The sequence below is a fragment of the Eurypyga helias genome, unplaced genomic scaffold (genome assembly GCF_000690775.1).
Source record: "Eurypyga helias isolate BGI_N326 unplaced genomic scaffold, ASM69077v1 scaffold13302, whole genome shotgun sequence".
Lineage (NCBI taxonomy): Eukaryota > Metazoa > Chordata > Aves > Eurypygiformes > Eurypygidae > Eurypyga > Eurypyga helias.
Window position 1 is genome coordinate 21,835 of NW_010235376.1, and position 13,884 is coordinate 35,718.

A 13,884-nucleotide genomic window follows, 5' to 3' on the forward strand; every position below is an offset into this window, starting at 1 on the left:
AATTTTGAAAAGCAGTCATTGCTGAATAAAGTTGTCAGAGCTATTCTGGAATATTCCCGCTCCCCGATAATCCCATGAGCATTCTTAAAATTCCACAAGGTCTCCCACAGTTTGAGTACAGTAAAAGCTCTGTGTCTTCCAGGGGTGTGTGGGTGAGGGGAGCGATAAGGAACAGAGCAGTAAGGTTAAGGGGATGTGTGATGACTTCTGCCCTGCTGCTTTGAAACGTGCCTGTGTACTTCATGTGTTCCATCCTTTAAAAGCATCTGCCTGATGGAAACACTTGAGTGACCTCAGTTATCTCCAAAGATGGAACGGGAGGGTTGTCATATCGCTGGAATAAGAATTCCTGACGGCATGTATTTGCACACTGAGCTCCAGCTAGGATTTGCTGGTCTGTGGCAGGCAAGCCTCCCAGCCCTTTGCCCTTCGCACTCTGTGCATTTCAGCACTTTGGCAGTGGGATGGCAGTCAAGGTTTTCCCTCACGGAGCACGGAGACATCATGTGGTATGTAGTGTGGATAGTGGAGGTATTTAAAAACAGCTAGTAAAGATCTCAGCAGAGCAGGCAGTAGAGAGTGTTGCCCGTTGTCTTTCAGATGTGATTCTCAGCTCTGTTTTTAGCTAGTGTCTTGTTGCTCTGGAACGGAGAAGCAGCATGAGTGCAGCCCGGCACTAGTCTTGAAACGAACGTCAGGTCCAAGTGGTTACAGATGACACAAAATCAAGACTTAATAAAGTTAAGAAGAGTACAAACCTTTTAAGTTGTCCAGCCAGCAAGATCAGTGAGAGAACAGTCATTCTGTACCATGACAGTTCTTTAATTGGGGGATTAAGCAGTTGAAACTTCTCCTTTTCCGTGGAACAAAATAGCGTTGAAAGACTACTGCACTGTTTGTTAACATGCAGGCAAAAACTGGTGGTTAGGCTGAGGATGATGGAAAACCGATTAAAGACGAATCCTGCATTCCGTTGGAGCTGGCAGTCTGGGGTGGGAGAAATCATGTTCAGCGTATCACTTGTCGGGAGGGGTACGGTGGGGCCGTCAGGTGGTTGTCCCTGTTAAGGCCTTATGAAAGGGAAGGAAGCGTCTGCTTTAAACGTGGTGACTAACTGGTACTCTTGTTTGCCTCTGGTGGTGCTGCTGTTCTTAGCCCTGCTCACTGCAGGGGGATTGGGCTTGATGGCCTTTAAAGGTCTCTTCCAACCCAAACTATTCCTTCCTCAGATGAGGTATATTCTGGTTTTGATAAAAAATCATGACATTTCAGTGTTCATTATAAATCTACTGAGAATGTTTTGCTGTTGGTGGTTTTTTTTTTTTTTAAAAGGATCTGTAGAATTGCAGGAATAGGCATAGCTGAACGAGTCTCCCAGCAGGTCTTTCTGTTGAAAGCTCCATTTCACTGTGTGTGCTTTTTTAGACAAGATCATGTAATCACTGTGGTGTTAACATTCATTTAATATTAGACAGTGTAGCAGAGTTGAGTAGTACTGATTTTTTTCCATGTTGGGGCTTTAGAAAGCTATTAATAATTATTATTTCAAATATGTGTGAGTTTGCATGGGCTGGGGGGGGGAAAGATGAGCACTTTGAAGATCACACTGTGTGTTGAACTGCCTTGGCAGGAGAAACAAAAATCCTCCAAGCTGTTTCAAAGTCGGTAAGTGCTTGTTAAAAGCAGTGGAAGCGGCATCTATCCTCAACCCTCCCCAGCTACCTGCCCCAGAGCAGAGCCCGTCAGAGCACTGTTGCATGTGCTCTGCCATCCAGCGGTGTAAAGGGGAACTGAAGTCACACGGGTAATTACTGCCTGTCCTGGTGTTCACATTTACCAGCGTAGATGCTAGGTAAAGGAAAGGCACTCAGAAGTTACACTGCATGGGTTGAGGTGCTGGGAAGAAAGCATGAAGTGTAAAACTTGCTAGGAAAATATGAGGGGCAGTCAGGTGGTTTTTCCTGAGTTTCCTTCCCCATCTCCTAGCTACTGTTGGTTGCAGAGAATGAGGATTACCATGGTGGATGTGATGGCAATAAAGAAAACCTTTTGTTCTCTGTTAATGGCAGAGAGAGGCTTAATTTAAAGGATTTTTTTTTTTTGTGGAGGAATAAATTAATTAGGGGCCACAAATATTTCACAGAGTGAGAGGTTGACCAAGTATTTGTCTTTAAATGGGTTTGTTTAGCTACTGCTATATTTTTATCTTCTCCCTCTGATAATTTTTGGTTGACTCTGAGGGATAATAAATAGATAAAATGGCTGTGCTGTGGGGAGTTGAAAACAGAAGTGAGAGATTCTGTTTAATTGCACTTCTAATAATCTGTTTCTAATTTTGTTTCCTCTAGCTTTTTAGACGTTTTAATTAAAGTCAGGAACAGACACAACGATGTGGTTCCAACCATGGCGCAGGGGGTGATTGAATACAAGGAAAAATATGGCTTTGATCCATTTGTTAGCAGTAACATCCAGTATTTTCTAGATAGATTCTACACCAACCGCATCTCTTTCCGTATGCTTATTAACCAACACAGTAAGTAATTGCTTTTTTCATCTTTGAGAACTCATTAGTTCTTGTTTGTAAATCTGAAGCTTTGGTTTTGTTTTGGTGGGGTTTTTTTTTCCATACTCATGCTTAATTTTAATACTGTGTGCTAATTATGGTAAAAGATATACTGGCAGCTGGTTAATTTGGTATTTAGCAGTTAACAAAACTTAATCCAAACCACCAGTACACTTTCTTCTAGAACTGTCAGGCTTTCTAGACCACGTGTTTGTCACTTTTTAATCTTGTTGGCAGTGACAGTTTGCATAGTTATACATGAAGTATGTTTAGATAGTAGTAGAGTAGCTGTATCTTTCTGCTCACAAATCTCTCCACATAGTTTCTAGAGCTGACATTTACTTCATAACGAAATGCAAGGATTCCGTAAATTTTGAAGAGGTTATGCACTGTATGTATTTTTATTGTTAGTTTTTTCGCAAGTTACCTAGACTTTCTTGCTTTCTAAAGAGTTTGAGTATTTCTAATTTGTTTTAAATTATATCCCTTGTCTCCCTCTACTTCCTGTTCAGTGCTAATGGATAAACGCTAGGATTAGTCATCCTTTGTCATTTGGTTCTGTTTTATTTGTTGTTACTAACAAGCTTACTTTTTATATTCATATTACAGTGTGAAAGGAGTTACTCGCACAGCTCCTATAACCAGTATGTGCAACCATGCAGAAAATGATCTGTGTAAAGCTAAGGACAATCTTGTGACCTCTTTTTAGTGTATCTTGTGCCTTTTAGCTCTAGAGCTTCATTCTCTGCCCAGTATTCTGCTTTCGTGAGCTCTTAGAAATGGTTGTGCGCTACAGATGACGCAGACACTAGATAGAGATGACGCAGATGCTTACACTGTAGTGTAAGGTATTTTACTACGAGTTCTGTGTCTTTCCAGTAACCTTTTATGTGACTAGCAAATGCCTCGCTGTGTGTGTGCAAATAAATTCCATGTGGCAAAGCACCCAAAATGAGATAAATGCGCATCTTATTCTTTACTTGTGCCTGGGCAGACAAATGACAGACATAAAACCAAGTTAAGTTAAAAGGCTCACATAGAAAATTTGCAACAATAAGTAAAACCATTGTTCTAATAGAATTATCTGGCCAAATGTTAGTGTAATTTGCACTAGTTCTAAAATATTAAACTTATTCCATTGAATGGAAATGGCTTTTCCTATGGACACTCTTATTTAACTGGTTGAAACTTAAAACCACTTATAAATGCTTAAAGTTTAATTAACCTTGTACAGTTTCTCTACGCTAAGCAGTGTTAGTCAGCCATCCCTGATAGCAAATACTAATCTTGAAGCAGCGGTGAAAAAGACAGTTGGAAGGCAGAATGCAGGAACAGGTTTTTGTGCAGTTTGCATTTGTTTCCTATGTTATGGACTGACTGGTTCTTACAGTGCAGTTACCAGTGTATTAGCTCACTGTGACCAGAATAGGAAAAGCTCTCAGCTCGTGTCTTCTACTCACCTCATACTGCATCTGTTTCATAGCAGAGCTGACTGATTTGCTACAATAGCAGAAAATCACTTCTGCAAAAAAGTGTAACACCTTTCTAATTCTTTGAGAGCAAAACTCTTGGTGAAGGATTTGGTGAAGTGCCAGATCTTGTGCAGAGGAGGGAGTGGGGAGCATACTGCTGAGATTCAGGGAGAAAGTTGAGTGAGACCTCTGTGCCAGCTGTGAAACTGCAGCGTAGGTTGAGTGCAAAAGGCTTTTAATGCTGTCTTACAGTTCCTCAGTCCTTTTTACTGTAACATCTTCATTCTTGTGACTGCTGCTGTTCTGACATAATGGTATGAATGAAGCATTTTACATTTCAGTTTGATCTAATTTTTCATAGTCCGCTTTGAAATGTAAGTTTTCACCTTAACTCTCCCACACCACTATTTTTGTATTAGTCATAGCTATAAAACATAAAAAAGAAAACAAAAAAGAGGAGGGGGGGGGGCAAGTAGACTCCTTAAACAAGGATTCTGACAAACTGCTGAAGTATATTTTTACAAAATGCTGTGATATCCAGTGAGTTTCAAATACCATCGGATTTAAACTTTCTGGGCTGCCTCAAGTGTAATAGACAATTTACTGCTATTTCTTTTTCCTTTTAGCACTTCTTTTTGGCGGAGATATTAATCCTGCTCATCCCAAGCATATTGGAAGTATTGATCCTAATTGTAATGTGGCAGAGGTGGTTAAAGGTAAGATGAAGTTTAATATTTTAGATTTAAAAAAAAACCCAAAACAGCACAACTTAGAAAATGCATAAATATGTTAGAGATACAAAAGACTGAAGGTGATTTAAATTCATTTAATAAAATGAGAAAGTTCTTCAGCTGCTCACAATACAGCCATGGACTTACTGGGATTTTCTAGTGTCTCCATTACGGAGAGTGGAGAAACCTTTAGTAGGTTAACAGAACTCATAAGGCAAATTATTTTTTTAATAACTTCAATCTGTCCTTTTAAATATCAGATCAAGTGTCTAAGTGGTTTGTTAAACTTCAGATTTTTTTCCCTATAAGACTTAGAAGCAGGTTCTAATGTACTGCTTTATGCTGGTACTGAAGAAAATTAAAAGTAAGTGAAATTTTCCAGTTTGTTCAGTTTCAGTAAGATGTCCTCAAGTGTACAGATTCTCCAGTGAAACTTCCCATTACAGTGTGTGTCTGACGGTATCACAGCCTGTTCTCTCTTACACAGGAGGCATGTATGTGAGGGGTGTACATGAGTCGTCTGGCACAGTCGCATTAAGAATCCTGTTCGCTTAATAAATCCTGCTTGCTTAATGTTGTGAATGCTCCTGTGCTTTCAGAGTGTTAGTACGTAGAATGAAGCAATGCTGCCTGCTTCAGGAACTTGTTTATTGAAGGTTCAGGCTCTGGGTGTATCTGTTTACAAATGCAGGTCTTGCTGTAGGAGTGAATTCCACCCTCTGTCCTTCTCTCCTCTTTGTGCAACTGCAAGAGGGGAAGAATGTGTTTCTCCCCTTCACTTTCAGCCTTTGGTGAAGTAAGAGGGACACCTTTCTTCTGTCAGCCTTTGGCCTGCATGATAGCTTGCTCTGTAATCTAGATGCTTTTTACTGTTACGAAGGCTTCTTACCTGCTAGTTCTTTTGGGCTCTAAGGCGGCCTTTTTTTAGCAGCTTTTCTTTTGATTGATCTTACTCCACTTTGACCTCAGCATTGTATATGTTACAGTCCTGTTGTTTATTTAGATATTCCTTCTAATAGCCAGGTTTGAATCTATTTTGATGGTCAAATTCATAGTCACTGCCTTGGGCTGAGGAGCGTCAGTCCAGTTCTCAAGCCAGTAGCTAAAAGAGATCTTCCACATCTGAAGAAATAATGGCTACCAAAAGGAGGGCATCATAAGCAATGTCCGGTGTTGTCTTTCAAAGAAACAAGATGTCCTTAGAGACGGAGCCTGTCCAGAGTCAAGGTGAAGGAGGCCATTTCCTTGTAGAACTGCTGGAGGGGTTAATTGCATTCTGTGTACTGTGCTAGCTCCAAAATGTTCTGGTTCACAGGCGGCATCAAGCAATTTGTCAGAGTTAAGATGTTGATTTTGGCACTGTATGTGGCAGCTATGAGCTCTGTATGCCCTTCAAACGTTGGAGAACTTATTTAAACAGTTACTTCTTACTTCAAGCAGCTCCACCAAGTATTGTGTCTGTAACTCCCTGAGGTGGGTCTCTCTATCTCACTGACTGTGCTAAATAAGGTGGTTTGGTCTGACAGCAAATCCAGGCTTGGTCCTGGAGCTGGGGTTTTAGATGTACTGGTAGATCCTTCACTCTTGTTGCTACTTACCTCCAGCCACGACATGACGAGTACTTTGAACTTTGCAGTCTCTTTTATGGTCTTAGGATTCTGCCAAAGAGTTGGCTTTTAGAAGAAAGTAAATTGTAAGACTGCACTCAGTTTTGCTTGGGGCTGGATATTTTACTGGATCATGAAGTGATAGTGCCCTCCCGTTCATCTTAACGGTGTTAGGGTGGCTAACTCTCGAAAAGGGATGAGCCTTCTATGTTAAATTTGGGAGGGCTGCATGGATTTATTCAGAACCTTTTTGTTTTCTCAGGGTTTGCATAGTGGCTGTGTCTGCTCCGCATCCGTGTATTGAGGGCTTTTGGTTTATTCCCATACAGTTATTGACTTGGTTCTTGGAGGCCTTGAAGTTTTTCTCTGCAATAAGGATCCAACTCCTGCCCACCGGATCCGTATCTAATCTTAATTTCTGTGACTTTGAAATGGGCTAACCTATTCCTTTCTTCATGCAGATGGCCTTCTGGCCATACCAGCTACATTGCTATCTTCAGCTTTTGATGACTGAATCAGGATTTTGGCTGTGCTTCTTAGGCCCCTTTTTTTTTAAAAAAGAACAGGATTACTCCCAAGACCATCAGAAGTTCTGAGGTGCTCTTAGAAAATTGTGTAAGTGTAGGTATTCCTGCATCCTTTTTCCTTAATGCACATCTGAGACTGAGGTTCTCTGTACAGGTTGGATATTAAATGGGTTTTTGATCTCTTTACTAGGGCATATTTTATTGTATTCATGACAGTACCTTTTCTAAAAGTCTTTGGAGTTGACTGTCTTGCCACTAAAGATTCCTACTGGATAGCTTATTTTGTGAAGCTTTGCCAAGGCTTCATCAAGAACATTCCAGTGTTGATTAGTGCCGTTTTACTAGAGCTAAAGCAGCATTTGTGTCAGCCTTGTGTGGTGTGTCCAGCCTTGCAGATGTCAAAACAACTGATAGACCTGTTTTTTCAGATAACTAGGGCTCATAAATTATTTCTGTAGACATCTTGAAGGAGAACAATTCTAGGTAACCAGCCCTTTCTGGGGACCAGTGATTTTACTTCCTATCACATTGCTCTGAGTCTTGGCAGTGACTGTTTCGTTTTGAAGTGTCACCTTGGACAGGAGGAGGAAGATATACGTAGGGCGAGGTGAAGTGCAGTTGCAGTGATATCTTAGCCAATTTCTCTCTGCAAAACTGTCCATGTGTTTACGTGCTTGCTCTTAGCCCGCATGTGTTACGAGGAACCCAGTTTTAAGGCAGCTTAAGCAATGTAGTTAGAACATCTCTGAGTCTGGGGTCTCTCTTTAAGCTGACACTTGCTGCTTTTTTCTAAAACATTTTTGCAGATGAGGTGCCAGTGTGTATTTAGAACCATTAAGAAACCTGTCAAACAGAAGATGGCAAACTTAAGGGAGACCTTACAGCACCTTCCAGTACCTGAAGGGGCCTACAAGGAAGCTGGGGGGGACTTTTTGCAAGGGCCTGTAGCGACAGGACAAGGGTTAACGGGTTTAAATTGAAAGTGGGGAGGTTTAGATTAGATATCAGGAAGAAGTTCTTCACGGAGTGGGAACAGGTTGCCCAGAGAAGCTGTGGATGCCCCATCCCTGGATCTCTTCAAGGCCAGGCTGGACAAGCTGGTCTTGTGGAGGGTGTCCCTGCCCATGGCAGGGGGGTTGGAACTGGGTGGTCTTTAAGGTCCCTTCTAACCCAAACCATTCTGTGATTCTATGAAACTTTCTTGCTGTATTTTGATGACACATAAAGCCTGATTTGGATTATTGGGAGTGGGTTTTGTTTGTTTGTTTGTTCAGTAGGAAAGAATGAAGAATCTTAAAGATTCAGCTTCCCCCTCAGAAGACCTTGAAAATCAAGTATTGTGAACAGTATCATGTTTGGAAAAACTGGATTTATGGTTGCAATGTCATCTTTTTTTGAGATGGAAAGAGCAAGCATTAAATTATGATCGGGCCGTGACAAATAAGTAGATATTATGGTCAGCCTGTGATTATACCCTTCTGGTTTTCAAGCCCTGAACAAAGACGAAAAATAGCTTGTCTCTAGTAATCTGCTTTTGTTTGCAGAGCTTTAAATAGAATTTGCCCAATCTTGACAAATGGGCTGTAAGCCTGCAGAGAAAAAGGGATTAGAATGGATAGAAGTTTTACGCTTGTGAACTGGTTAATCAAATGAGTGTTCTGCTTGTAGTCTTATACGTACAAAGTGATTTTTGCTAGTTGTCTCTAGAGGACTTTGACAAATCAGTGTTTTGTTGTTTTGTAGATGCTTATGAAACAGCTAAGATGTTGTGTGAACAGTACTATATGGTGGCACCTGACCTGGAAGTTGAAGAATTCAATGGTAATTTTTAAATTAAGTGATGTATGTAAGAAATATTTCTGATACCTATGTTTTCTAGTTTTGTTAATTAATTGTAAGTTATAATTTTAACTCTGGAGTCTTGCTGCAGAGTTACCCACGTAGACACATAAGAAAAGTATCTGAATTAACAGTTTATCATCATGACATACTTGTTTACTTGTTGATGCTGAATGCAGAGTGCTATCTGCTGAATTTGCTTTCACTTTAAGGGAAATAAAGTGGTCAAGAATCTTCATAACTGGGAAGGAGACATGCCTGCCTTCTAACTAATCTTTTAATAGAGCTGAAATTTGTTTTGAAGTATGCTGGTAAATTCCACTGTCAGCCCTGTGCTGGTGGCGAGCTCTTCTGTGTAAAATGGCAAAATAAGAAACTTCTTTTACATAGTCTGTGCTTTTAAGTCCGGTCACAAACTTCTCACATGAAAAGCTGTTTCAAGTTGATTGCAAAGATGAAAATGGAATGCTACGAAACTGATGAGACAGTTCTTGTCAGTGTATTGACTGATTTTTGTTCATTGTTTCTGTTGACAAAAGGTAGAATTTTTTAAAGTTAAAAAAAAAAGTCTTGAGTGATCTTTTCACAAATTTTGGGCAGCTGTCCAAACATAAGCCTGAAATGTTTCCAAACCTCAGCAGTGAATTGCAGAAGTCTCAGAAAGGGGTAACACTCAAAATGGAAAGTGTTACCTATGTGGAAACATGTTGCTCAAAGTACTATTTAGTATTGTAGGCATACTTGTCTGCACAAAGTGATCTTCTCCACGCAGATGCAATACTACCAGCCCCTCTGGCAAAATCCAAGGACCCAACCTGCCCCCACCCACCAGTCTGCCTTGATTTTGTGATTCCTGAGAGAATTGGAGGGTGCACTCTGACAAAATTAGTATAATAAAAGAGCAAGTTGCCTTGCAGCTAATTATGCAGAGCATTGTTTTGGTCTTCTCCTTTTCCTAGGAGTTTTCACTGCTGTGTGTCTTGAAGTAATAACTGGTGTTATCATCAGCCCTGGGGGCCAAAAAGGATGAAGTGACTCCAGTCACGTTCTGTGGGCATGTCCGTATCTTCCTGCAATTTATGAAGCAGGCACTTAGAGACTCCTCAATCTGAACTGCTGCTGAGTCTGACAAGCTGTGGCTGTGTAATTTAATGCCAGTAGATAGTTGAATATTCAGGGGTGACTGCATCTTCAGCATCCAAACCGTCCTGGGTTGTATCAAATGCAGCTGTACTGTTTCCTGCCGGATCAGTTAGCACTGGAGCATTCAGAGTGGTGCCAAGCCATACACCCCTGTTGGAGCCCTAGTAACAGGACAACAGTGGACAAACAACTCAGTTATGATTTGGAATAAGAGAACTGTGATACTGTTTTAAAAATATTTCGGAAATGTTTATGAACGCTTTATACATTTTATAACATTTTATGTGTTAATTAAGGGGCACATAGCTGGTTTTAGAATATTTAGAATTTTTAGAATATTTAAAAGGTGATTTTTTTTTTTAGTTTAAGAACCTTTTTGTACAGCAGATGCTGTGCTTAAATATTGTTTGTGTTTAAGAAAGAGAAAGTTTCCCACTTAAGTGGAAAAGTTTTCTCTTAGTTAACATACATAACATTGTCAGTACTAAACCAACCACTGCTTAGTGAAGTTCTATATCTAAATAAAGTCTGCTGACGTAGAGGTCTTTGAAAATCATTATTGGAATGTGTTATTTAAGGCAATAACTGTAACTGAAATTTACATTTTTACTTCTTGGAGCTGATCTTGCACTTGGGGAATTAGAACACGCTTACATACTTGTCTTTGCCCACGGTTTCATGCTGTTCCTGTAAATAGAAGTACTACAAAATAATGATCTGAAAAAAAAAATAATTTGCATTTTTAATTTTTATTTTTTAGCTAAAGCTCCGAACAAGCCTATTCAAGTAGTCTACGTACCTTCTCATTTGTTTCATATGTTATTTGAATTATTCAAGGTAGGTTGCACTTGTTAATGTTTGGAAGGGGGTTGGGAACTTATGTTACTGTTGAAAAAGAGAATCTTTTCAGTTATAGTCCATAAATGTTGTTTCAGTTTTCCTTTCTTAAGCTTACTCTTAAGCAAGTAAAGAGTGTGTGAAACTGGTAAAAGCTAGTTTACAGCCCTCTCATGCCCTTGTGTGTTAAAAAAAAAACCCAACTGTTTTCCCACTTCTCCTTTTGTGCCTTTGCAGCTGATTAACTTAAAACACTCATAGTCTGTTTTTGCAGTGTTGATAGACTCATTACCTTGCAGTTTTCGTAAGCTTGCCTGTTTATGGCATATTTGAGGGCGAGTTGGGATCAGTGTCTTTTACTGTGAGAACAGCCCATATGTCTTTGAACAGTGTAAATGACACGCTTTGTTTTGGTTTTATTTGTGTTTTCTGAATAATTGGATCAGTGAAAATGTAACATGTGGAAGCTATTGTATGCTTTTCAGTGAGATACGTGGTCTCTAGGTGGTGCAATTGAGCACTAGAAATTCAGGGGAAAACCGCATTTGGTCAGAGAAACTTTTCCTAAATAACGGTACTTTAGGTTTGATTTCTGATGCTTGTCAAATATGTTCAGTGAAATCTTCACCTATTTTGCCATTTGTAACATTAGCCCTAGGGCAGAGCAGGCAGGGGTTTGTACACTGCTTGTGGGTGTGTGTCCGTACCAGTTAGGAAACGGTATGAAACCAGTAAGTTGTAGCTGTAACTAATGGTAACCTGTGATGGCCTGGTAGTGGAAACTCTGTTAATAGACAGGATAAAGTCGGATTGATACATGATAACAATTATATGACCCAGGCTGAGAAAATCTAAGCTTGTTCTGTGGTGAACATCACTATTAGTTTTCTGCAAGGTGGTGCTGAAGGACGTTGTCATCCTTTGTATGTAATTACCTAATCTCACGTAGAAAAAGAAAATTCTTGCTTTATGCTCTCTGATTCTATATCAAATAGATAAAAGTATGTATAATGAAGTTCTGATGTAAACATTTAACTGGACAACTCTTTGCCTTGAAAGCACTTGAATTTGTTTTAAATACAGCCTTTTCTGTCTTGTACACAAATGCAGGGCCAAAGTATCTGAATTCAACAAAATAAAGGCAAGGTGTAAGTTGTCACAAAAAGCGTATCTGGTAAAGCTAGAATCAAAGACACTTATTTCTTTTATCTTCAGAATTCAATGAGAGCTACAGTGGAACTGCATGAAGGTAAGAGAGAAGGCTATCCGTCGATCAAAACCTTAGTCACTTTGGGGAAAGAAGATCTATCTATTAAGGTAAATACGTAAAAATAATATGCGGTTTACAAACCTGCTAGCCTTAGAAGAGGATGACTTGTAATCTGAAAAGGCAAATTAATTACTCTACCACTTCCGACACTTGCTCCATATTCATTAGGACAGACTATTTCAGTTGGAAGGCACCTACAGTGACCATCTAGTCCAACTGCCAGACCACTTCAGGGCTAGCCAAATGTTAAACTGACTTGTTAAGGGTGTTGTCGAAATGCCTCCTGGACAGTGACAGGTCTGGGGCATGGACCACCTCTCTGGGAAGCCTGTCCCAGAGTTTGACCACCCTCTCGGTAAAGAAGGGCTTCCTAATGTCCAGTCTGAACCTTCCCTGGTGCACCACTGCCATGCATCCTGTCAGTGGATACCAGGGAGAAGAGACCAGCACCTCCCTCTCCACTTCCTCTCCTCAGGAAGCTGTAGAGAGCAATGAGGTTGCCTCTCAGCCTCCTTTTCTCCAAACTAGGCAAACCCCAAGTCCTTAGCTGCTCCTTTTAATACTTCTAAGTCATTTATATAATGCTGCTTGACTTTTGCAGGTTTTTTTTTTCAGAACATGATGTTCAAAATTCTTAACTTTTCATTCCCTAGATAAGTGATCAAGGTGGAGGTGTACCTTTAAGAAAAATAGACAGGTTGTTTAACTACATGTACTCAACAGCACCCAGACCTAGCTTGGAGCCCTCAAGAGCTGTGCCTTTGGTAAGCAATTGCAAGTTGTGTTTAAATGTCCCTTTGCAGTACTCCAGTGGTGCGTTTCCCTTCATGGCGATCTACTGGATCAGATTTTCCGCTGAAGAAATTAGCACTTCTGTACAGGGAAAACATACCGGGAGAAAATGGTTTCTGTTATCATCACTTAGTCTTTGGAACAGAAAATTGCTTTTCTTTGTCTTGACATTATATTCTTGGAAACAGCCAGGTCTGCACAAGCACGACATTTTCACGGGTTAACAACAGGATTTTTAGTGCTGTATTACTGAGAGGGTGACTAACCTGATGAGCTGCTCCTTGGTGTGTAGGTTACTGTTGGTCTAAGCTTCCTGTAATAAGTGCATTGAAAAGCTGAGCCACACTGTCAGAATTAGAGCACTTGAGAAACACCCCAGGTAATGCACAAGCTAATAGTGAACTCGGGAAATTACTTTTGTGTGAGTTATGGACTATAAAAACACATTAAAAAAAATTCCCAAGCCTCCATGTGGTATGAACACTCTTGGTGTATTCCTGTTCCGTTGGAGATACCTCACGTGATACTGCCTTTTGAGATGTATCAGGGTCAGATTTCAAACAAACAGAGCTTTACCCACAGTTTTTCTAAGCAGGGAATTTTCAGTGTTGAATGCCTAGATTCTTTCAGCAATCATTTGATTTAAAAAATACATTAAATTTAAATTACATGTTGGGTCGTTGTCATTAAAATGATAGAGCTGCTGTTCCATTTGGCTTTCAGTAAGTGGATTAATACTGTATTCTTGCTTCTTCTCACCTTTGTTCCCTGTTGCTTTGATGTATTCTTTTATCTTCAAGCATGTGGAGAAGTTAGTTTGAGAAACTTCTTTTTGCTATTTAGAAACACTCATCTAGTATGTTCTTAAGTGATTTGTTTGTTTATTTTCCTGATACCTCTGTTCTTCAAATGCCTTTAGGCAGCTGATAAAATGTGGGGCAGAGAGAATGTGACTGTTTCTGATCGAAAATAATTAACAGTCAGCTGGGGGTGGAACCAGTTCAGAGTGGTTCAGGCTCAACAACTTTTATTTTAGCAGAATCACAGAATGGTTTGGGTTGGAAGGGACCTTAAAGACCATCTAGTTCCACCCCCCCTGCCAT

The 13,884-nt window shown here is 40.1% G+C and overlaps 1 protein-coding gene across 1 annotated transcript in view; it reads left to right on the forward strand.

Moving 5' to 3' along the window:
* LOC104505951 ([Pyruvate dehydrogenase (acetyl-transferring)] kinase isozyme 3, mitochondrial) overlaps nucleotides 1–13,884 on the forward strand; it is a gene marked incomplete at its 3' end in the record, with an annotated part of 30,575 nt that overhangs the window by 12,932 nt on the left and 3,759 nt on the right. Inside the window, exons 3-8 of the mRNA XM_010146726.1 lie at nucleotides 2,349–2,533; nucleotides 4,662–4,751; nucleotides 8,644–8,721; nucleotides 10,643–10,719; nucleotides 11,935–12,036; nucleotides 12,643–12,753. Coding sequence (XP_010145028.1) covers nucleotides 2,349–2,533; nucleotides 4,662–4,751; nucleotides 8,644–8,721; nucleotides 10,643–10,719; nucleotides 11,935–12,036; nucleotides 12,643–12,753 — 643 coding nt within the window. The remainder of the gene's footprint in view (nucleotides 1–2,348; nucleotides 2,534–4,661; nucleotides 4,752–8,643; nucleotides 8,722–10,642; nucleotides 10,720–11,934; nucleotides 12,037–12,642; nucleotides 12,754–13,884) is intronic.